The 23,970-nt window shown below is 36.2% G+C and overlaps 3 protein-coding genes across 6 annotated transcripts; all 3 read right to left on the bottom strand.

The window, feature by feature from the left end:
• Positions 1-135: 135 nt before the first annotated feature.
• On the bottom strand, positions 136-5,187 carry LOC147395906 (NPL4-like protein B). The gene is made up of 2 exons (XM_086449822.1): positions 4,068-5,187; positions 136-658 (listed from the first exon to the last, which is right to left on the bottom strand). Exons 1-2 carry the CDS (start codon positions 5,046-5,048, stop codon positions 404-406), a joined length of 1,236 nt encoding a protein of 411 aa, XP_086305948.1. The 5' UTR covers positions 5,049-5,187; the 3' UTR covers positions 136-403.
• Positions 5,188-7,494: 2,307 nt separating this feature from the next.
• Positions 7,495-12,044, bottom strand: LOC147395907 (uncharacterized). The gene is made up of 5 exons (XM_086449823.1): positions 12,021-12,044; positions 10,884-10,940; positions 9,929-10,528; positions 9,719-9,835; positions 7,495-8,660 (listed from the first exon to the last, which is right to left on the bottom strand). Exons 3-5 carry the CDS (start codon positions 10,505-10,507, stop codon positions 7,785-7,787), a joined length of 1,572 nt encoding a protein of 523 aa, XP_086305949.1. The 5' UTR covers positions 10,508-10,528; positions 10,884-10,940; positions 12,021-12,044; the 3' UTR covers positions 7,495-7,784.
• A 1,929-nt stretch (positions 12,045-13,973) lies between these two features.
• On the bottom strand, positions 13,974-21,191 carry LOC147395908 (uncharacterized). Of its 4 annotated transcripts, XM_086450555.1 has the most exons (10): positions 21,015-21,191; positions 20,676-20,848; positions 20,220-20,519; positions 19,215-19,448; positions 17,320-19,103; positions 16,943-17,212; positions 16,520-16,600; positions 14,764-14,887; positions 14,625-14,691; positions 13,974-14,236 (listed from the first exon to the last, which is right to left on the bottom strand). In XM_086450555.1, the coding sequence occupies exons 2-10, from the start codon at positions 20,803-20,805 to the stop codon at positions 14,140-14,142; spliced, it is 3,087 nt and encodes a 1,028-aa protein (XP_086306681.1). In that variant the 5' UTR covers positions 20,806-20,848; positions 21,015-21,191; the 3' UTR covers positions 13,974-14,139. The 4 variants fall into 4 exon arrangements, with proteins under 4 accessions (XP_086306681.1, XP_086306680.1, XP_086306678.1 ...); XM_086450554.1 differs by having other exon boundaries at positions 13,974-14,219; positions 17,320-19,448; XM_086450552.1 differs by having other exon boundaries at positions 17,320-19,448.
• Positions 21,192-23,970: the final 2,779 nt, after the last annotated feature.

Raw genomic sequence — 23,970 nt, forward strand, 5'->3', positions numbered from 1 at the left:
GGGTACGCTCGAAACGAATTATAATCCACAATTCAAATTGTGTGAAAAGAATTCAAGATTTATCCTCCGCACGGATGAATTAAGTTCTTGAAAGCATTTGCATAGTCAATCCACGGCTGAGGCACCAATGTCCCATAGACCCATTTTTTGGCTGATTTAATCAGATTGCATTTTGTAATATTTACACTAAAAGCATTTTTATAAAACATAAGCATTTAAATGTAATACAACCCTTACAGTGACTTACACAACGCAATAATCTCCAGGGCATACAACCAATTTACTGGTATGAACAATATCGAGGAAATGCATCTTAGACAAAATCTATGAGGAACGTTAACATTTTTTTTTTGGGCTAAATTTATCCCTTTTTTCGTTTCTCGGAAGAGGAATGCAATGACTCTCAAGAAGCACCTGCCATGGACTCAATTAAGAGTTGGTAACCTTCTGGCACTGTCCTCTGTGTCTTCACGCATTCAGACAATGCAGGAACATCGGACCTGAGGTCTAAATATCTGGCCAGAAAGAGCAGCAGGTGAAAGTCTGAAATCCGCTTCACAAATGGAAGGTTCTTTGTCCGATCCAGGTGATTCTTCAATGCCCTCATTGTCACTGCAGTATTCCTGTTCTCAATGGGAAAGGTTGATGAAAGAGGCCCCTGCATCAACAACAAAGTTCATGTAAGAAATACAACAGGAATCAAAATATTATGGAATTAGAAAAGAACTTAATTATATCAACTGGGGTTGTGTTGTGTGTGTGTGTTGGAGGGTGGGGGGGTGGTTGGCTTAAAATTGCAAGACTCGATAAGAGTGCCTAATAGTTTCTCACCTTGTGGCTGAGGCATTTGAGAGGATGATTAGTAGGGCAGTAACCAATGGAGATCTCAAGGGTTTCTCGACTGGGCGAGAGAGGCCTTTAGTCTCTCACCTTCAGTTTGCTGATGACCTTTTGGTCTTTGCAACCGACTCTGATAGGCAGTTGGAGTGTTCTCAATAGAATTCTTTGTGGTTTTGAGGCAGTCTCTGGATTAGCAATAAATTTCCGCAAGAGTAAGGTGTTTGCGGTCAGCGATGTGCACAGAGTGGATCTTCTAGCTGCTTCCTTGGTTGCTCAGTGGGGGTGTTACCTACGTCCTATTTGGGACTATCATTGGAGACTCCTTGCCGAAGCAAGTCCATTTTGGTTATTGAGAAAATAGAAAGGAAGTTGGGCTCTTGGAAGACAAGGTATTTGTCAAAAGGGGGGGTAGGGTGACTCTAGTTAAGAGTTCCTTGGCGACATTCCCGTGTATTATATGTCCTTGTTTCCAATCCTAAGGAATGTGGTATTGAGATTGGATAAATTGTTCAAGAACTTCTTGTGGCATGACAAAGAAGGGAAGAGAAAGTTTCATCTTGTAAGTTGTTGAGACTAAGTTCGGCGTGATTGTAGGAAGGTGGAAGAGTAGGGGCTCCCCATGCACCCACGGGTGTGGTTAATGGAAGGTGATCACTACGCATCTTTCGGCTTTTTGTAAGAGAATATGGTTGAAGATAGAGGATGGTCGTCATACCAAGTTATGAGAAAATACATGGTGTAGGGACACTCATCTAGCATCACAATTTTGTCTTGGAAAAAAGGATAGTCGGTGGCATCGTTTCTTAAGAGGGAGGGTGAGGGATGGGCATGAGACTTGGGCTTCAGAAAAAAATTTAATGATTGTTGGAGGGAGTTGTGTTGAGGAGCGGAGTGGAAGATATAAGAGTTTGGATAGGTGGGAAAGATGAGGTCTTTTCAGTGAAACCTTTCTATGATGCCTTGGTGGACCAAAGCTTGCCAAGATTTCCGGCATCCTCAATTTGGGGGTCCATGAATGTCGTCAAAAATTGTTTTTTTTTTTTGTTGTGCGGTGTGCTTCCTTGGGTAGAATCCTCACGATGGAACAATGCATGAGACAGGGATTGCTGGGACCCAACGTGTGCCCATTGTGCTTGCGGAGTGAGGAGACTGCCAATCACGTGTTAATCCATTGCTCCTTGGTGTCTACAATTTGGCAGCAATTTGTTGGTTTGTTCGGTGTGGAAGGGTGCTTGTCGTGGTCGATTCAAAGGGTCTTCGAGGCTTGGGCAGCGTGGGGCAACTTGTTCGGGGAATCGAAGAGAATTCTGTGGAGTGTTAGCCCTTTTGCAATTTGTTGGGGGATCTGGAAGGAACGGAACAACCATGTTTTTTAAGGAAGGTGCGAGACGACCGAGAATATTGTGTTGTCAGTTTTGGGATTTTTTTTATTATTTTTTAATGTAAGGTGTTTGACGAATTTAGGGGGGTCTTCTACGAAGATTTTGTGGTAAAGTGGAATCATATTTGTTGTTTAGAGTCCTCTTGAGTCGGTACTTTTGTATTATTTCCTTTTGTCAGTCATCTCAACCACCTTAATGAAATGATATTTTACCTATCAGAAAAAAGTTATCTTCTAATGTCTTCATCTACTCTCTCTATTTGTTGAAAATGAGGAAGACCAAAAAGAGTGGTGTTTGTCTAAGGACAAAAGATTCTCTGTCAGATCCTTCTATAAAGCTACATACCTTCCCATTCTTCAGTTTTCCCGCAAGCTGCAGTTTGGTCCTCACTTGTTCCTTCAAAAACCAGCTTCTTCATACGAACAACCACACTGGGGAAAATTCTCACTCTTGATAATTTGATCAAAAGAGGTTTTTCAACTCCGAATTTTTTGCTTTCCTTGTAAAAGGGCTGGGATATCGGGGAATCACATCCTTATTCATTGCCCATTCTTGGACTTAGTTTGGTCTCACTTTATTTCTCTCTTTCATTTGGATTGTGTTTTTCTGTTGGAGGTTTTATCTTTGTTCATTGAGTGGACTCAAACATTTTCTCCAACATTTTTTTTTGAAAAAAATACTTGTAGGCTATTCTTCCTTTTGCGGTGTGTTGGGGACTTTGTAAAGAGAGGAATAGTAGGGTGTTCCTTGGAAAGGAGAAGACCATCCAAGAGGTCATTCTTGATATTTTGGGTTCACTTTTCCATTGGAGCAGACTAAGCAAGGCCTTTGAGAGGCCTTTCTTTGAGGATTTTTATTTTTAAGTGGGATGTTTTGTGCCATGTTTAGCTTGAGTTGAGCTTGTAGTTATTTGTGGCCTTTTGTTCTTTCTTTCTTTTTTCCTGTACCATTGACCACCTCGGCCAATTTTATCAATAAAATTTTATAGGGATTAAATATAAAAAAAATGTCTTTATATACTCTTTAGTACAGCATCAACCAATATGTATCTAGAGTGTTAGTTGGTCTCATTTTCTAGGCTTGTTCCAAAATTTATGGGTACTTCCAAGGACATCTTTGTCTCTTTTCCAAGAATGGTACTTACATGTGTTCTCCAATCAAAAAAGAATCATTTGATCTATTTTTCCTATTGCTATCTGTTGGGGAATCTGGAAGGAAATAAATAGAAAAATATTTCAAGGAAAGGAGCTTTCAGAACATGAGTTGATCTTGGATATCTTGGGGTGGTTGTTTTGGTGAAGTTAAGTAAGGAGTTTAAAGGTGTATTTTTTGAAGACTTTGTGTTAAGACGGAAGCTTTTATGCTCTCTAAGTCAAAATCAGTCTCCGTAATCAATAAGCGGGTCACCTCGACCTCCCTTTCGAATAAAATATAAAATCATAAAAAAAAGTATCTTTCTTCTTCATGTTTTTTATTGCTAAACATTAAAAGATGGAAAAGTTTTTACAAGGCTACCAACCTAAAGTAATCCTCATCCTTTATCCGCACTTGGGACCTATAACGTAGTGTAAAATAAACACTATACACAAGGTGATCAAGTATCTCCTTTACGACAATGGTAAAGTAATGAAATGGGAATCCAACACAACAATATGGCTACAACAACGCGGTTCTTAGCCGCACCCATCGACTTAACTAAAGCAATCATAAAGGTCCCAAATCCATATGCATTGTAATTTTAACTAGCATTGGCATCATTATTATAAATTATTCAATTATTTTACGAATCGACAAAGCAGCATAAATTTAATGAACAAAGAAACAAATCTCAGCTAGTTTACGCACCTGATGATCGAGTATCTTAACCACTACCAAGAAAAAATCATTGTCAACTTCCTTAGTATCCTTTACACCAATGACCACATTTTTCTTCATCCGAGAGATCTTCGGATCAAACTCAACACCGCGATCCGTCTCAAACCATCCTTCCTTAAACAATCTAACACACATATCACTCATCTGAAATGCCTCGAAGTGCACATCTGCACTCCCATCTTCACTCACTTCCAACTTAACCACAGCAGTGATCCACTCCTTAAGCCCACTCTGCCCATGAAGCTCTACAGCTTGAAGAACCTCCGAATTTGACAAAGTATAATCTTTCTTACTTTGACCAATTGTCTGCGTAAAAATAAACCCTAATTTCTTCATTCCCAACCCTGATGCGATCGCCTCCACGAGATTTTCCTCTTCGGGGTCTCGCAACAAGATCAAATTCTCCTCTGTCCCCAATTGAGGAGGCTCATAGATGAAATCCACCCCAACCTTCCCTTCTCTCGACACTGTCCCATACATAAATCCACCACGCTTAACCGCAAAAGCAAGCGATTCATTCACGTAATGCTGGAACACATTGGCGGCATCTCGATCAAAAGAAACCGAATCACAATTCGGATTCTCCTGCCTTGAAACCCTGATCTGCTTCGCAATTAGATCATCCACAGTCATCTTCCGCCCAAATGATCCAGCCCTATTAACTACTGGTCCAGCAACCGATCTCTCACCCTCGTAAGCCAAATAGATCATCGAACCATGTGAAATTCCAAGAGAAGAAATTATAGTTTTCGGATTCAACATGTCTGTAAATGGAAGCATGTCTTCTCGGGTCTTCGATAGAAGCAAGTTTTGATTTTTCGACAGGGTTTGCTTTGTTACAGGGACTCTCAGCTGGTTTTCAATTAGTATTTTGAGTTCGGAGACTGTGATGTTGGGATTATCGACTGTGACTCGCTCTGAGCCATCTCTGCTACGAACTCTGATCATCATCTTTGCAGATATCGACTTCAGAATTGAGGCAAAGTTCTCTAAATTTAGGAGAAGTTTCGCTAATTTTGGCGGAAGAACAAGTATTTAAAATCAATCTAATTAGTAAAAGAAGAATAAAGGACGTGTAGCTTGCGATTTACGAAAGCTTCGAATATTTTAAAGGTTTTGATATAAAAGAGAAGGAAAATGCTGGAATGACACAAATGGAGATACAAATGATGTGGTGGCGCACACATAACCGTAGATGTATGTTACTCGAATCTCGTTAAAAAGCATCTACGGTAATGTTCACTACACCACATCATTGTGTCTCCCTTGGCCTCACCTCAGCACGATTCGAAAGAGAAATGATTACGTGTGACGGTAAGTTCGAATGTTAAAGTGAGAAAGGGTTTCTGATTCCGACTTAAGAGTAGTTGTGGGGCTAATGTGTAATTTTGAGATACCCCTCTGAATTTTGATAAAAATTTGAGATTACCCCATGTTAATGAGATGACATACACCTTGACTTTAGTCTTTCATGTCAGACTAACAAAATCACCAAAATATTCTCTTCGTCGTTGTGCTCGTAACATTCATTGTCTTCCAACTCTCGAGGTTCTTTTTGTTCCTAATTGTTGAATATTGGATCTCTCAATAGCCTCAATTTCAATTGGACCTAAATGCTTGAGTTCAATATGCTAATGAATTGTGCAGGGCAAAGATGAGATGGATGAATTATAACATTAGAAAAGAATAAAAACTCAAAATGTTCTGAAAATTTTAAGAATAAATTCAATTGTTGTCTAAATCTTTTCCCAATTAGCAAGGTGAGGCTGGCAACGATTCGAAATATATCTGATGTTTGAACCGATTTGAAATACACGAAAAATTGGATTTGGGGATTGAAATCTTAGATTCGAAACAATTTCAGATGAACCCTAATATGATCTAAACATATTTTAGTAGTTTTTTTTTTTATCAATTTTTATTTTCATATAAATACATATAAATAAAACATTTTAATCTTTTATATTTCTCTCTATATTTAGTAGGAAAGTAGATTTTTTAATATTTTATATGATTTTAAATTCTTAAATTGTTTTGAACACTGATAATTTGAAAATAATGCATGTGTTCAGATCAGTTTCAGATTAATGATGAAATGAAATGAATCAGGTTCAATTCACATATTCATTAATCCGTTCGAATTGATATTGGAGTGGCACTGATCCGATACCAAACCGATCAGTTGCCAGTCCAAGGTCGCATTAACATGAATACTCTTTCGGCAATGTAAATTGGTGTAACAAAAGATGAGATAAAGAAAAATCATTTGAACTTGCCTTAGGATTACTAATGACATCAGTGTGAATGTGCCATTTGGACTAAATCAAGGACTAAAACTGTAAGAAGACTATAAAAATGACACAAAAATGACACAGATGATAGCGTGAAATAGACCCATATAAGCAACTTTGAGGTCGTGTGTTCAAGTCTAGCTTGTCTAAGCAAAAAAACAGAAAAATAACAAGATAATAATCACAAAGTTGAGGTAGCAAATGTACTTGAAACTAGTATTCTGGCATCGTAAAGACTCCAACTAGGACGAGTACATCTCATTGCCCAGTGAATGTAAATCAAGAGGTAGACCATCTGACAAATAATACCAGTATCACAATTTATTGTACATGTAGAAAACTAAGGTATGAAATGTGGATAATCAAGAGGTAGACCATCTGACAAATAATACCAATATCACAATTTATTGTACATGTAGAAAACTAAGGTATGAAATGTGGATCGAAATAGTGAATTCGGATATAAACAAACTTTCAATAACAGAAGAGCTGTCTTTGAATGTGTGGAACATGGACTGTAGTAGTGAGAATAGATACAAGCACAATTGCATTTTGCGGATGACATGACTTTAAACAGAATTGAATGGGGGGAACAAAATCCATTTGGCTCACCCCACATTTTTTGGGGAGTTGCACTGGAGTAACATTGAAATGTATGTCGTGAGGGACATTTTCTGACTTAGATGTGTGTCAGAAATGCAACAGATGATAAATCAGAACTACGAATAACACTGACACATACCATACTCTCCATTGTCTTGTGGATTGTCTACCGCAGTGCGTTAGGTTAATACCAACCTTGCATTTCCTTCAGCTGATACATGCACCCTGACAAGTTGAACTCAACCTCAAAAAACCTATAGGTGTGTTTCCATGCTTTTAAGATTTGATGAGTTTAACCCCATACCCAAGATGCAACAAAAGTCAATATATGCAATAGAAGTAATAATTCAACCATAGTTTTGAATTTATTTTACCTCTAACGGCTCCAGTGAGATTCAAATTAAAGGAACTTCAATAACAAAATTCTTTCCCGACACAAATTAACTAAATTAAAATTAATGAAATGAGTCGCTTCCCCTTGATCAGGCATGAAGATTTCTTCACAAAAAAAAAAAAAGAGGTTTGGGAGAGAAATGTTAATAACAATACACCAAACTAGGATTATCTAAACCCTCCCAACAGTCTCACTGGCGGAATCTAGTATGAAGTGTCCACATCCTTCCCATTATCTAAAAGTTCAGAAATATAAAAAGCCAGCCCCATTGAGACTGCAGAATGATAAAAAGAAGCAGAAACACTTGCCCTGAAAAGAAAGGTACCTAAGAAACTTCATAATAAGCAGCATTACAATAACACAAGCAGAAAAGCACATGTGTGGAGGGGCAAACCCAAGTCAGCGATAAGACAGTGATGGACCCATAAAGGAGTACCGAGATGAAACAGATGTAGATGCAAGCTCGGCCCTACCGCCCACATGTTGTCTCTGGTTGTATTCAGATAGAGCATTAGAAGCATATGTTGAATACAAATTTCCCCCTTCATCAGCTGCCCTCCTTGGTGAGTGATAGGTAGCACCTCTCTCAGGGAAATCATTGTTTAGTTGACGACTCTCTCTCGTTGTAAACATAGTATATGGTTCTGAAGAGGTTGCTTCCTTCTGGGGATACGTGTCGGAGTATGAAGCACCAGGACGGTAAGGATAATATGTATTCTTTAGGCTAGGGTCTAAGGTAGGAACGGTAGGTGGGGTAGAGGTAGGTGGTTTTCTCCTAAGACCATAAGAACGATACTCTTTCTCACTCAGAAAAAGTGGATCATATGAATGTGCCTCTTTCTCTGAAGGGGATGGATGCCTTGGTAATTGCTCCCTATCATAATCCTTAAGGTAGGTGTCCAAAGTAGGTGTAGTCGAAGCTGTTGCATGTAGGGATGAGGTATGTTGTGCTCGCGCAAGACCATACGCTCGATACTCTTTCTCACTTAGAAATAGTGAATCACGAGAAATTGATTCCTTTTGTGTAGAGGTTGTTGTCTCTCTATCAGTAAAAGTATCTTGATCAAATGGCATATAATAGTAAGAATCTTTCGTGCAAAGTTCAACATGCGCTTGAGGAAGAGGTTCTTCTCTGCCCTCAAAAGTTTTCCCTGCCAGCACAGTTGGCATGGGTGGGGGAAGGAGGATTGGTCCTGGAAAGGAAGCTTGCATGAAAGAATGAGCATTCGAATGGTGGTGTTCAACAGGCTTGAACAGTTCAATGAGTTTCTTTACCTGTGAGAGCACATTGGGACCTTGTCAGACAAACTATAAGAAAAATACGATTACGTGTGTATAGTGATTGAGTCTTAGCTCGGTGGGGTGTTTCCTTCAGGAATTCAAAATGTACCCTTTGAGGGATCCTTCCCTTTGCGATCTGTTGCTCCATTTGGAAGGATAGGAACAATCGCATCTTCGAAGGAAAGGAATTGTTGATTGATAATTTAATCATTTCTGTTCTTGCGGTGTTGTTTTTTTTTGGTCTAAAGCTTTCAAGGTGTTTTAAACGTATCTTCTTTGAGAACTTTCTTGTAAGATGGGATAGAGTCTACAATCTTAGCGAGGAGTAAATTTTGTGTTCGGGGCATTGTTTGTGGAATGTCTGGCTCTTGTAAGGTTGGTCAACTCAACCACCATTTCTTATTCTCTCAATAAATTATATCTTTACCTATTAAAAAAAAAACATACATACATATAGGACAGCGTTCCGTTGCCAAAATGAGAGCCAAAGTTTTGTCCTATATGGGCTAAAAGTTTCGGAATTGATTGATTTTTTGTGAGGATAATCTTTATCCTTTTTTTTTTGTTGATATAATTCAAAGATCTTTATTAATAGCATGGTCGAGGAGACCATATAGCAAAGTACAAAGAAGAAGAAAACAAAGACGGCCAAACCGTGCACAAAAGTGGTTTATAAATTAACGGTCCACGATTCTTCAACTTATAAACTGGGGTTAGAAGTTTCAGAATGGGCTGATTTTTGGTGAAGATGGTCTCTATGATGAGGAGATCATCCTCACAAAAAATCAGCCCATTTCGAAACTTCTAACCCCATCAAAAGTGGTTTACAAATAATGGATGGTCTACGATTCTTCAACTCATAAACATGGGTTGATTTTTGGCGAGGATGATCTCCTCATCATAGAGATCATCTTCACAAAAAATCAGCCCATTCCAAAACTTCTAACCAATGTAGTACAAAACATGTTGGCCCAAACGTTGGCCAAATAGTTGGCACCTGAACAGGACTCTATATATATAATTACGGAACCCCTAGAATAAGTGTTACTCACTTGCTGGAAAGTGAGCTCACATTTGAACTTTTGCTTGTCGTTGTAGTTGTCTTTGATTGCCTTCTTAAATGTATCCTCGGGTAGTGGAAAGCAATCCTTGTGAACTTTGAACCTCACCTACAGAAGGTACAAGTGTCAGCCCATAACAACAAACCTTACCATATCCATTAACGGTCTCCAGCAGATAAACAAGGGTTAGTGAAATGGAACCTGAACAGGGAAGGCCCCACCAAAAGCTTTTGACTCCAGATCTATTCCACCAGCCGAAGAGGCACTGTAGACCCCGTACAAAAGCTTGAGATCAAAATCATAAAGGAAGAGCTTTAGGCCCGGTTTAATACCCAAAACAAGATCCTTCTTGGACATCGAAACGCCCATGACCTTATACTGAAAACAATCTGGTTTGGTCTTCCTATTGCACATTAAGATCAACCCACCAAGTTTTTCCTTGTTCTTTTGATCACTCTGGCTCTTTTCATTGTGCCCTTCATTATTGACACTCTTCTCCTTGATTCGTTCATTTAAAATTTTCTTATTTCCATCCTTTCTTTGATTGTTAGTACTCTTTTCTTTATGGCCCTCCTGGGTGCTCTTCTTCTCATCCTTAGCTTTACTTTGAACCTGCGGAGTAACTTTGGGTACTTTTTTCTTTGTGGAGTTCTGATTTGGAGATTTCTTTATGATTTTTGTTACAGGCTTCAATGACTTCGGAGTCTTTGTTTCTGATGGAACTGGTCTTGAGCAGGCTTCAGCAGCATTCCCAGCTTCTTTATCATCAACCGGGGGCATGGTTTGGCTCTGCCAACCAAGCTTCCAAAGCCAAATGTCAGTGTGTGAGGTTTTTTTTTATTTTAATAAATGGGAATTGTATTCCAAATAAGTAAAAAAACCAGAAAAGACATCATGATAAGAAAATATGACGAAAGCAAGAAAACATATCAAGAAGATACAAAACACAAGATGGAAAATTAAGCGTCCCTTCCTAATTCAAAATGATTCTCTACTTATCCCTCATTTTGCCAAAGATCAAAAAAATCCATTGGTCCCATGATGAACAAGCTCAAAGAAAATATCTTGCTAATATGTCCTTTGATCCTTTCTAACTTCACATATATGTAAGCTTCATTAGGCCTTTGAAACTGATTAGACACAACAAGAATAGTACCAAATCACCTTTCCCAAGTAGAAAACACTTCAAACTTGAAAGGACCGATTTCCTCAACTGAAACCTACAATGAGATCCTTATGGGTATCCCCTCAAGGCTTCAACCACTTACGAACCAAAACATTCTTTGTAAATTATTTGATTATTTCAATCAACAACAGCTTTTCAAGTTCTGGTTACTAATCACTCCATGATTTGCACATCCCAAAATTATTTCTTAAAGAAAAATAAATGTCCTTACAAATGCCCATCATATAACCTACATCTTATTGTTTTTCAAAATTGCGATATTCTCATTCCTAAAGATCACTAATCAATTGGATCAGACACTTGCCAGTATGGGAAGGCACAACACATCAAAAGAATACCTATTTTATGGTGCTATATTAGGTCATGGAAAATTATGGGTCTGAGATTTCGGAAACCTTTAAAAGACATTTCTCCCTCCTATAGATCAACTCAGCAATTCACTTAATCTAGACAACAACGAGAACAATCAGGTGTGTGTGAATCTAATCCCATATTTTGCAACTTTCCTCTTCATACTTCCAAGGTCCAATTTTCAATTTATTTACCCCAAAAGGACCAATCTTTTCCTTTATATTTGACCTTGTTAAGTGACAGTGGGACATTATCACTTGAAATAAACAAAACCCCATTTAAATAAAAACCAAAAAACCCATTATTTCCCATAAACAACCTACAGAGGAACTAGAATCAATCAAACTTTCTTTTCTTAGTAAGTGAAATTAACTTCAACAAAAACATAACCCATCTAAAATCTTCACTCAGTTTTAACGAAACAGGAAGAATTCCAAAAAAAAGAAAAAAGAAAAAAAGAAAAAAAGAAAGACAGCTTTATCAGTTTAGAAAACATCTTTAAAAATCTCAACACACCAAAGATTCTAACAAGGTTTCTACCAAAACACATCATACTAACATCAAATCTACAGTAAAATTCAAAATTTTTTTTTCATATAATCCAAATAAAGAGCTAAAACCCTATAATTTATGTATTTGAGCTATGCAGACGTGCGAAACTCTAAGAGACTTTCGACCAGAAGCAGAGAGATGATGAGTTAAATCGAGTTTAGAAACAATTAAAAAAATTAGGGTTTCTGTATTTCGAAATGATACCTTGAAGAACTCTTGGATTTTGATCTGATGGGGTTTGAGAAACGACTCAAAGAGAGAATTTCAGTATCTATAAATATTAATATCCTTCACCGAAAACGCCTTTATTTTTCATCGAATTTACAAAATCTACCCTTACAAGCGTGAGTAATATTTACGGATTCTCGCGTAAAGTTGGAAACTCCTTCCACACGTGCGTTTATAGGAAAGTACCAAAACGGTCACGTATGAGATCGAAATTACTGACCCAACCATGTTTTAAAATAGAGAGATTTACGAGGCTGACCTATGTGTTACCATTTTATTAAAAATCTCCCTTACTTTAACAAGTTTACTAATAAACAGGGGCGGAGCCAGGATTTTGTATTCGTGGGGGCAAATTACAAATAATTTTTTTTATGATTTTCTATGGGGGCAAAGCAGTAGAATGTTGAAATTTTGTGGGGGCAAATTACAAATAAAAAAATTTCAAAACTTCTGTGGGGGCAAAGCAGTAGAATGTTAAAAAAAAATTAAAATTATTAATACCTCCCTATGGATTTTAGAAATTCTTGTGGGGGCAATTGCCCCCACTGCCCCACTGTAAATCCACCCCTGCTAATAAACAAACCTTATTTTATAAATCAAGCTAGCATGATTAACTTAGTTAGATTTAATTGACAATCCAACTCCACAGCCTTTATATTGCATAAAAAAACTCAAACTCCCAAAAAAAAAAAAAAAAAAATCATTTTTGAACTTGATCGAAGGAATGGGAAATGAATGGCTACCGAAGTCCCAAATTTAAAACTAAAAGTTATCGGTGAAAATTAACTATTTTTTAAATATTTTTTCATTTCTATATTTTTTTCAAAGTTCTTATAATTTTGTCCTTTATAACCCTATGGCATCTGATCATGCTTTTGGATGCAAAAATTGATGCGATTAGGATACACTCCAAAGTATGTTAAGTAACAAATTACTTGCATCAATTTGAATTTTATGATGTAGATCCTCACTCCAACATAGGAGTGTCAATGGGTTGGTTCCAGTTTGGTTCCTAAGAAAATTAGAACCATAACTACCATATTTTTTTGGATTCGGTTCTTGTCGGTTCTGATTCTCAAGAACCAAGATTCAAATGGAAAAATAAATCAAAATAATAATAAAATAAAATAAATATTTTCCTTCTAAAAAATAATATATTATCTACAAAGTATCAATTTAATAATAATTTGTTTCATTAAAAATATGGTTTTTTTTTTTCAAAAATTAAAATTCAGCTTTGTTATAAGTAATAAACTTTAAGAAGAGATGACCCATTTTAAGTTCTAATATTTAGTTTATATGAAAAATTGAAGAACTTTAAGTATTTACTAAAACATGGAAGGGCCAGGCAGACATACGGTTTCCAAACTTTTATAGCTTTGAAAGGGTAGTTCTGATTTTTTGTAAAATAATAATTTAACCTGGCCTTAAAGAGTCGACATTGTTTGGGAGAGGACTTTATGGTACTTTCAATAAACAAGTTTTTTCAGTCATTTTTTCCCTTTTTTTCATTGTTCAGTAAGAGATGCCATAGTCAAGGGGCTTATCATTAATTTTAACACGTTGGAGTACCTAAAATATTCTCAGATAAACACATTTATTTATACTAATATTTGATAATAATAAAAAAGTATTAAAGAGTTCATATATATATATATATATATATATATATATAAAAGATTTTTGGTACATATTTTCAAAAAACAGGTCTTTGGGGCCACATGTTTTGAATTTTGGCATCTCCACCTTCACCTTGGTCTTCTCCTACATACTCATGAAATGACCTAAATGCCTGAAAAACCCTTGATTTTTTTTTTTTTTTTTGTTTGAAAATTGGGGAGGTGGAAGATTCATATCAACCATTGTTGATACAATTTTGATAGAAGAAACTCGAAATTACTAAATGAGAAATTCCAAGGCCACGAAGAATGGAAATCAAAAACCAAACTTAATTACAAGATGTTTACCATACATGGAACTTGCGTACCTTATGGTGATCACTCAAAAATACATTTGTGATCAAAATAAAACTCTTCGTGACCAACACGACAAGTGAATGATACAGAAGAACCAAAAAAGGAATAAGACATGGTAACTATATACATTTAGTTACAGGAAGGAACTGAATGCCATCTTTTCTCAATTGTATTGTCGAGCGATTCCTCTTAACACGATCTGCAAATAGAATATGTCTGTCATCCGGAAAATAGAAAGCACGTTAGTAAAACAAGTACCACCCATTAAAAAAAAATTATGCCATACACATTAGAACACATGCATGATGTCTAGATTCCAGTCAACCAAGGTGAACCCCAAAGCGAAACATTCATCCGATCTCATGATCTTGATCGTACATTAAACAGAATCCTTTTGGATGTTGAATGAAAAAGAAACCTTGATTGGATAAATTATTTGACTGAGGAGACCAGGGTGAGACCCACTGAATATATGTCTCGACACTGTGTCATGTATGTACTACATATCTGACAGATACAAGGAGTACAACATCTCTTACGTCTTCCAATTCTATGCAAATAATTCCATTTGCCTACACAATTTTGTTGCTATGCTATTACTGACCTTTCATTCTCTAGCTTTTGAATAACTATCCCATTCAGTAGTAGCTCTGAACTGTGAATCGTTGCTCCTGCAAGTTTAGGTCACAACAAAGGCTCATGTTGTTGTTTGAGGACAAAATAATAGGCGGATAGAGTTTTACCTTTCTCGAGGAGAGGAACACATACTGCATGATCTTCTTCACAAGAAAGAATCAACAGATTGTCATGAATTTTATCGTCCTTATTCATTGCATACCCGCCAATTTTCTCCACCACCTGGAAAAACTTCAACAGCAATTTCATTATCATTGCTTTTTTTTTTTTAACGAGTTTTATTGACATCGGTACAAATCAATTACAATTCAACCACTTCCTTACAAAACAGGTGGTCACACCACTGAACACTCACAGTTTATGCAACCATATGGTTTGAAAACTTGGTTTGACATCTCATCTCGTGTGAGATAAATCATTTATCTTGATTTATAATGATTTATACATATATATTGACATGAAAGTAATTATAAATATAACCCCAAGGGGTTGGCTCAATGGCAATTTTGGACCGATAAACGGTTAATGCCTGTAGGTCGTGAGTTCGATACCCAATATGAGCATTAATTCCTCAGGTGCCACCCTCACTTGCCTGGTGCGTGTGATGTGCAGGCGTTGCATGTGCCCCAGGACTAGTCCTTGGACAAGACCATGGTCTATGGACTGGGCAAAGCCCATATACGGGCTTGGTCTGCTGTCTACAAGGATACCCGGTTATCAAAAAGAAATTATAAATATTTTTATAAAACAAGGTAGATTAGAAGATGTTTAGTCACAAAATCATGTTTTATTTATATAATAAATATTTAAATCTAAAAAAATAGTTATTTTAATCAAAATATACACAATCCCAGTTGACTCGGCCAAGTTTTACTGACTTGAAGTATCGTCCGAATCATCTCATTTATCTCACAAGATTTCACATAGTTGAGATGCCATGTCCATCCATCTAGTTCATGGACAAAATTTAAAACCATGTGTATAACTATCTACTAGCACAGAACCAAACAAGCAAAGAGAGAAAGACAGAGATAAGGAAAGAAGAAGAAGCAGTGGAGTATGATCAGGGGCAAAGCCAGGATATTGTCTATGTGAGGGCAACTAAGACCCTTACAAATTTTAAAATTTGTATTGGGATCAATAGCAGCAGGTTTTGTTTTACACTGCTGCTTTCAGTTGCAGTAGCATATAAATCTGATAATATTTAAAAAAATTCTTGTGGGGGCGGCAAGTGCCCCCATTGTAAATCTGCCTGAGTATAATAATATATTGCTCTTGGGATGGACTTTCCCAGTGAGGGAGTTGTCTTGCACATACTTATATTCCTATATTTTATTTATAAGGAGTTCATGTTTCTACATTTCCCTAAATATGCTTGGGTAATTGATTCTAGTGCTACGTGATGTTTCTTCTCCATTATAGTTATATTTTCTAATTCTAGTAAACAATACCTCCATTGATAGGAGTAAGACTCCTCATATTTTCAAATAAAAATGCTTGAATCATTGATATCAAACAGAGTTAAGATGTGAGCAATTGCCACAAAGTTATAATCTCCTCTCCCTTGAATGCCGGTGGACATAATATCGGCCAACCTTTCATAAATATGGTAAGGAAAATGCTTTTCTGCCCGTGTTTGACACTGGGTCAAACATTGCGTTGACCAGGCAGTGCATAGAGAACCGTTGATTTTTGTATCTCAAGGAAATAAATCTATGGTAATCTGTGCACTGCCAGGTCAACTCAGTGTTGGACCCAGTGTCCAATGCAGGCAGTGTAGCACGATTCATATGGAAAATAGCTACCAGGAAAAAACTTTTAGCTACAGCCCACATGATGAAAGATTGTCTATGAATTACATACCTGACCATGAACTGCCTTGACCAAGCTTGCGATTAGTTCTCTACTAGGTTTTACATTTGGTGTGATGAAGATTTGTTTACCCTGCAGAGAGGTTATTCAGAAGGGGCATAAAAGATCATGGGTTTTGTTAACGTGTGCCCTAAGGGCACATGTTAAGATGCATTTTAAACACCTTGGAAATAAGCATTTGAGGGCGTTTTGGTAGGAATTTTTTTTGGCATTTTAGGTAATAAAATAAGTTCTGGAGGTGTATTTAATGCATCTTAATGTGTTCCCTTAGTGCACATGTCAACAAAACCTTTGATAAGGAATTGAACCATCAGATGAAATATATCCACCACTGTGGTGCAGTACAAGTGAAAATCAACTTGGAATTAACTAATAAGTGCATCCAGTTAAACCCACGGATGGTTTTGCAACTACCTGTAAAAGTGGACTCTGGCATGCACGTACCAATGATACCAGCATGTTGAAGCCTATCTCCTTTTCCTTCTTGGGATCCCTTAGTATGTAATTTTTTTCATTGATAAAACAATTAGCTTGTTCACAGCTTTCAAGCCACAAATGTGTCACCACAGGTTTACCAAGCGCGATCGCTTCTAACATATTCCGTGTACGTACAAACTCATCTGTTACAAAGTGTGTGGCTTCTGAAGAAGAGGAGGCAATAGAAACTCCCAGTCGTGCCGAAATCTGCCAAGAAGAAACCAACAGTGACCATGTAGTGTATCACCACACATGTAGATAATAAATCAGAAGTAACAAAATATACAAATGAAAGAAAATAAAATAAAAGAAACCTTTTTCTGCTGCTTAATGATATCCTCATCAAGGTGATGACTGAACAAGACTCGAACATTAGCCATCTCTCTCCTTTTTCTCAAATCCTTCCATGTGGGAGTAGATGCTGCTTCAGTGGCATCCAAACTAATAATCTCTCTCACGAGAGATGATCTCGATATGCTTTTCTTGGATGACCTTTTCTTATAGTCATCACCCTTACAAATGGGTGATGCCACGTTAATCGGTGTTGTACAATTAAGGGGAGTAGCACTTGTACGAGAAGGTTTAACTTTACCTTCCACCAATACTTCTATCATGCCATTTTCTGCATTATTCCTGCTAGAGTGCACTGATGACTTGGCTCTTACCAAACCTCTGACATTGACTTTCGACCTCTTACGCCTTGGGATAGATTGTCCATTATTTTCTAGCACATCAGCTAGTGTGGATAGCTGATCCAAGTTAACGACGTTGTTTAAATGATTTGACATGTTCCAACGTGTTCTCCTGCCCTTGGGATAGCTTTTATCATAACTAGTTGTTGGTATCTCTTCACGTGGTTTGCAAATCCCTGAATGTTCTTGCTGATTTGGAATATTCTTTCTAACTTCACAAATTTGATTGGAATCTAACATGGAACTTTTTCCTTTGACACTCGATGTGTTGGTACCATCAACACCTAAACTACTCCTTTTTCTCTTGTCCCCAAGAATGCTGACCCCCGTCGGATTATTTGTCCTCTCTTCTGAACCATTAGATGAATTCAGTCCTTTCAAAGAGTATGCTGCTTTGGACTGCCTAGTCCGACAAGCAATGGGTGTGAAAGTCCTATAATCTGAGTTTTCTTTGCCATTTGCACCGTTCCCATTATCTAACTGTTCTTCAGCCTTCGAATTGCTTTTCTTTGCTCCCGTTTTGACTTTTGAAACCTGTCCTGACTCCACTCTTGGTTTCTTAAACCGTTTACGAGATGAAGCGGTAGTTTCATTATTTAATTTGGCATCAAGCATCTTTGTTCTCTTGGATCGTCTTACAATGCCTCTTGAATCAGAGGAAGGAAGCCTCTTATGCTCTGACCGAACTTTGTTCTTAGTTATGCCTCTGGAAGAATCATCGATCACATCCTGTCTAACTTGAACCAAATCGGTTGCAAATACTAAGGCTTCCATAGCTTCAGCAGCCATTTGAGTATCAAAACCAACATCATAAAATTCCGGTAAATCCATGCCAATGTCAGTTGCGTCTACTGGCTGCTCTGGACATTCTGCATTTGGTTGTTCATCCAACGCCTCAAGAAATTTCTTTTTAGTTTTCACCTTGGATTTTTGTAATATCTTGTCATTCTTTTTTGAATCATGCAACATCGACCTTGAGTCTAGACGAGTTAAACCTGTTATTTTCTGACAGAGATATAAGCTTTCTTCCTTCCCTTTGAGCTTACCAACACTGCTCCTGACTCTGGGTTGCTGGGGTTTCTTAAGAGATCTTCGGCCACGAGTTCTGCTTCCAAAGAATGTCTCTTCTCTTTTTTTGAAGAAATCACCACCTCCCTCATCCTCACAGCTGTCACGCCAGTCAAAGATTTCAACCTCCTTCACTGGGTTTCTCAGACTCATTCCCTTAGCCAAACTTTGAGTTCCACTCACCCTTGAGACACGAGGTGGTGTTCCTTTGACAGTTTTTACAAGACCAACTTCTGGGCTCAACTCCACATCATTAATTGAAAGAAATTTATCAACAATGTCTAATGCATTGGCTTGCGATTCTTCTCCAGGTTCCTGTGACTTCACATAGCTTAACCCTGCAAACTCATGATTGCAAACGAGTAACTCAGGCACATTATCATGCACTGATCCATTGTCCCAAGTGGGTGCATCCTTGTTAAAAACCTTTTTCACTGTAGAATTAGCACCTTTGCATTTAGTTTCATAACGAGACCCCTTCAAGTTCTCATTGCAGTTTTGGGTATCGTGATCCCGATTGACTTCCCTTACTATGGTGCCGACTGAAGTTGGATCTCTTATACCATCCTCATAAAGATGTTCTTTGCAAGATTCAATATTTTTCAAGATAGAGCTTGTCTCATCGACATTTCCCTTAGAAATCATAACGTGAGCAGTACCATGACCCGAAGCTCGTAATGATGCTGCAGGAACCGAAATAAAGATCCTTAGCACAGACCCTGAGTTATTAGGGCAAAAGTGTTGCAAATTAACTTAAAAATATGACAGTTCCTCATGTAAGAGTAAATTGATGAAAGATTTGGTTCCATTCTTGAGTCTTAATGTTATACAAGAAGAACAAAAAAGTAAACAATCCAGCTTAAGGTCCATGGTTTTGGGTAAATATCCAAGAGAAATAAAGTTGGTTGCGACTTCATCAGGGCTCTTATGGTTTTTCCACACGTGAGGAACATTGCAAGAAACAACTTGAATAATAACACCAGTATTGCACAAGTGGCTTAAGAATTCATTTGCTTCTTCCACTAACCATTAAGACTAAAGTAACACATACAATGTATGGATAATTGCAATTACTTTCATTTTTTTTTAAATTCTTTAAACCACTAAGCTTATGATCACTACTAGAAAGGATGCAAAGGAACACCAACATATATATGTCAGTATCAAAACTAAGCTTTAAACACAAATTGAAAGGACACGAGAGTATCAATCTAAACCCATCAAGCAATAAATTAGTTTCATTTATTCATTTCTATTTGGGAACCACAAGGGTCAGTGTCGTAACACAAAATTTCTTCTTATCCACAATTCGAGAAGGGCTCATGGCCCCCAAGTTTCATTTATTCTTCTTTTCACCACTAAACTTTTGATCACTACTAAGCATAAAACACGAATTGGGAGCACACTAGAGTACAAATAAAACCCACATTCTTTTAATGATATATAAGACAAACCTGAACCATATTCTTTATCAGACGAGGGATAAGAGTCCATGACGAAGTCTTTTCCAATTTGTTCACAACAAACTCTTTCACACTCATCATCGCTGTAACTCAATACTTCAGTCCTATCAGATCCTTCACCATCGCTATCAACACAAACTGTTTCCTCGTACTCGCTCAATAACTGTGTCCTCACATTGTCATCCCAATCGAGACCATCTAATTCTTGGGTTTCAGCATCAAGATTCAATAGTTGGGTTTCAACTTCAAGCCGAACCGTATCATCAAATTGCACATCTTTGGGTTCTTCACCTGATTTATTTATTTATTAAACGTCAAAATAGATTACGATACTCGTAATTCTATCTTTAATGGATTGATTTAGCAAATGTTTATATTTTGTTATTAAAAATTTGATTACAAGGAGTGAATTTGAAGAGCAACCCAGTAAGGAAATTTTAAAATTACCAGATGAGGACGTTGATGCAGAAGAAGGGGATTGAGTGTCAAAATCCTCGGTTGAACAGCCATTAATGATGATTGGATTTGAATTTCCATGTTTTCTGATATTATCTCCATCATCTCCAAGAGAATCCATCTTGGATCATCACCTTGAAACCGAAATATATCTAATTGAAACCCTAACAAAACAAAGATCAAAACTGAATTTAATCACTAATACAGAAAAACAAAAAAAAAAAAAAACAAAAAAATCAAGGAAGAAAACAGAGAGCAAATTAGTTTCAGAAGAGCAGATAAAATCGAAAAGATCTTCATGAGAGATACAAAAGGAAATTATTAAATTACATTAAAGGAGAGAGAAGAAAATCTTAGATTCTCAGACAGAAATAGAGAGGTCTAGGGTTTGGACGACTCAGTCAGTTTTTTTTTTTTTTTGGAGGGAAAAAGGATCCAGACATGAAGGTCTCCAGGGTTCAGAGGGGCTTCCACAAACCTCACCGATCCAACTATAAGACCCAAAAAAAAAAAAAATGTAATCTAGACATACCCCCCTACATTTTTTATATATACCTGAGTTAACAATATAAAATTTCTTGTGCTTTGAAAGTTCTCAGTGAATTTTACAATTTTAACCAATTTTTAATATCATAATTGACTCTTTATTGTAATAATCACAAATTTTACAGAACTAGTTACGATGACTTATGAAAAAACAAATGATCTTGACCGTGTAATCATGATACTCAACGGTTAAGATTTGTACATAGCATGATAACATACCAATCAATGATATTTATCCCAAGACGAAATCCTAATATGATGGTTCAATATACTAGTTTGCGGTATTTTGCTACAAACCATATTGGCCATATGGTACAATGTTGTGGTCCAATTTATGGTTGGATTGCTAATTGACATGTATGCCTCAAAAATAATAAAATACGATGAAGAGTGTTATAATATATTCATTCCAATGTTGAGATTCAACACTGATAAGTTTTATGAACTATACCTTGAAAATTTAGTAAAATCATTGAGTTTTTGATTACCAATTTTCATTTCTATAACTAAGATGGATATCAAGATTGATAAAAATATGTAAATGATGAGTGGCATACAACAATTCTCAATGGGAGTCAAAATTTGTTCTTTGATGAGGATGATCTATATGGTGAGGAGATCATACTCACAAAAAAATCAGCCCAATTTGAAATTTTTTAGCCAATCAAAAGCGATTCACAATTTAATAGTAAAATCACTTTTGATAGGGTTGAAAGTTTCAAATTGGGATCATTTTTTTGTGAGGATGATCTCCTGATCATCCTCGCAAAAAATCAACACAATCTGAAACTTCTAATCTATATAAGACAAATATGTTGGCTTCCTAATATTGGCTGTTGAACGTGACCCATAAATGATTTAAAAAAAAATGAAAAAAAAGGAGAGAGTGATAGCATTTGGTGGAAAGCTCCAATAGACCGTGTATCGAACACGAGAGTGGACAGATCTACAAGATTCACTATAATTCCTCAAAATTAGCACCTAGTTGGTATTGGCACTCCAGCTTTTACTTATTTCACCCCAATTTCTTAAATAATTTATCACACCCCACTTAAAGATTAAAATACACTCTTCAAACATGACAAAAGTATGGCTCAAATTATAATCTCAACTTTACAAAAAATTATAACACTTGATCAAACAATTCAGTAGTTGTTTATAATTATGATTATGCTCATATAAAATCTTAACCCCAGTCCCCCCAAACAAAAAGCAGAAAAGAAAAATTACAATATATTTTTAACATTTAAATATATATTTTCTCCACCAAAAATATTATAGATAACCAAATAACTACATCAAAATTTTGAACTTAATAACTGTATTTCTAAGTTGACTCAGCAAGTTGATTCCACCAAGTTTGGGCTCAAGTCATTACAAATTCTAATCAAGTTGACTCGAACAATCAAGTTCTATAAATCGCTATCAACTTGATTGGATTTTATAATGACTCGGCACGAAACTCAGTGGAACCAAAGTTCCGTGTTAACTTAGTTGAGTAAACTAAAAAAATGTACCGAGTAACTTCAAAAGCTTAACTAAGTTATTTGGTTAGAAAAAAATATTTGTTGTGGAGAAAAAATAATTTTTATTTATTATAATTTTTTTAAAATATTCAGAATATTAAAATAATTTTATTCAACTCACAAGTTTCCAAGTTAATTCAATTTAATGGTGATTTGAGTCAAGTTTTAAAATGATATTTTAAATATTTAATAGATTTAATATATGTTTAAAAGATTCTAAATATTTTAGATCTTAAACCGGTCTACGCACGAAAAATCAATCCAATCAATCATCTATGAGAGTTAGATGACAAGTTTCGGGAAGAAAAAATAATGAATTTTAGGTCATTTATATAATTATTATTTAATTTATAATAGAAAATTAGGGTCAGGTGGCATGTTGAAGTGGAGTTAGAAACGGCATTGTTGGCATTGTTAGAAATTTATAACACTTGATCAAACAATTCAGTAGTTGTTTATAATTATGATTATGCTCATATAAAATCTTAACCCCAGTCCCCCCAAACAAAAGAAAAAAGAAAAAGAGAGAAAAATATTCACTTACTCAATTAAATGTTGGCCAAAAGTTCGTGGGACACAACATTTCACTGAGTCAACTAAATGTTCACCAAAAGTTCGTGGTACAACGAATTACTAGAGATAAAGAGAAAAATAATTACTACGGAAGATTTCTTAGACCGAATTTCTAGGAATTAGTAAAGAGATTGTCTAGATTGAATTCCAGTGATTAGGATAATAGCGATGACATATGAAAAATCAAATGATCTTAATCATGTAATCATGAAATTCAATGGTTAAGATTTGTACATATCATGATCATATACCTATTGATGATATTTATCCCAAGGACAAATCCTAATATGATGGTTCGATATAAAAGTTTGCGGTATTTTGTTACAAACCATACTTGTCATATGTCACAATGTTGTCATTGGGTAAATTTTATAAACTATACCTTGAAATTTTTGTAAAATCATTAAGTTTTTTACTATCAATAGGAGAGTCAAAATTTGTCCTTTATAGGTAAAATGTTTTGGATTGAGCTGATTTTTTTTTTTTTTGTGAAGATGATATATATGGTGAGGAGATCGTCCTCAAAATAAATCAGCCAATCTAAAATTTCTAAACCCATCAAAACTTGATGAAACCATTTCACCGAGAGAATTAAATGTTTGTCAAAAGTTCATTTTAGAAAGTGGGACAATGAATTATGG

This window comes from Akebia trifoliata, chromosome 8 (genome assembly GCF_017979445.1).
Source record: "Akebia trifoliata isolate Shusen 1 chromosome 8, ASM1797944v1, whole genome shotgun sequence".
NCBI classification, from domain to species: Eukaryota; Viridiplantae; Streptophyta; class Magnoliopsida; order Ranunculales; family Lardizabalaceae; genus Akebia; species Akebia trifoliata.

What these genes read in the sequence shown, in the direction of transcription:
- LOC147395906 (XM_086449822.1), bottom strand. Translation starts at nt 5,048, where the DNA reads ATGATGATCAGAGTTCGTAGCAGAGATGGCTCAGAGCGAGTCACAGTC. An exon ending in TTAAGATACTCGATCATCAG is followed by an intron (nt 659 to 4,067) that starts GTGCGTAAACTA and finishes TTGTTGATGCAG; the next exon opens with GGGCCTCTTTCATCAACCTT.
- LOC147395907 (XM_086449823.1), bottom strand. Translation starts at nt 10,507, where the DNA reads ATGCCCCCGGTTGATGATAAAGAAGCTGGGAATGCTGCTGAAGCCTGC. An exon ending in GTGGGGCCTTCCCTGTTCAG is followed by an intron (nt 9,836 to 9,928) that starts GTTCCATTTCAC and finishes TACCTTCTGTAG; the next exon opens with GTGAGGTTCAAAGTTCACAA. An exon ending in GTGAGCTCACTTTCCAGCAA is followed by an intron (nt 8,661 to 9,718) that starts GTGAGTAACACT and finishes GTGCTCTCACAG; the next exon opens with GTAAAGAAACTCATTGAACT.
- LOC147395908 (XM_086450552.1), bottom strand. Translation starts at nt 20,805, where the DNA reads ATGGATTCTCTTGGAGATGATGGAGATAATATCAGAAAACATGGAAAT. An exon ending in TGCATCAACGTCCTCATCTG is followed by an intron (nt 20,520 to 20,675) that starts GTAATTTTAAAA and finishes TAAATAAATCAG; the next exon opens with GTGAAGAACCCAAAGATGTG. An exon ending in TGATAAAGAATATGGTTCAG is followed by an intron (nt 19,449 to 20,219) that starts GTTTGTCTTATA and finishes CGGTTCCTGCAG; the next exon opens with CATCATTACGAGCTTCGGGT.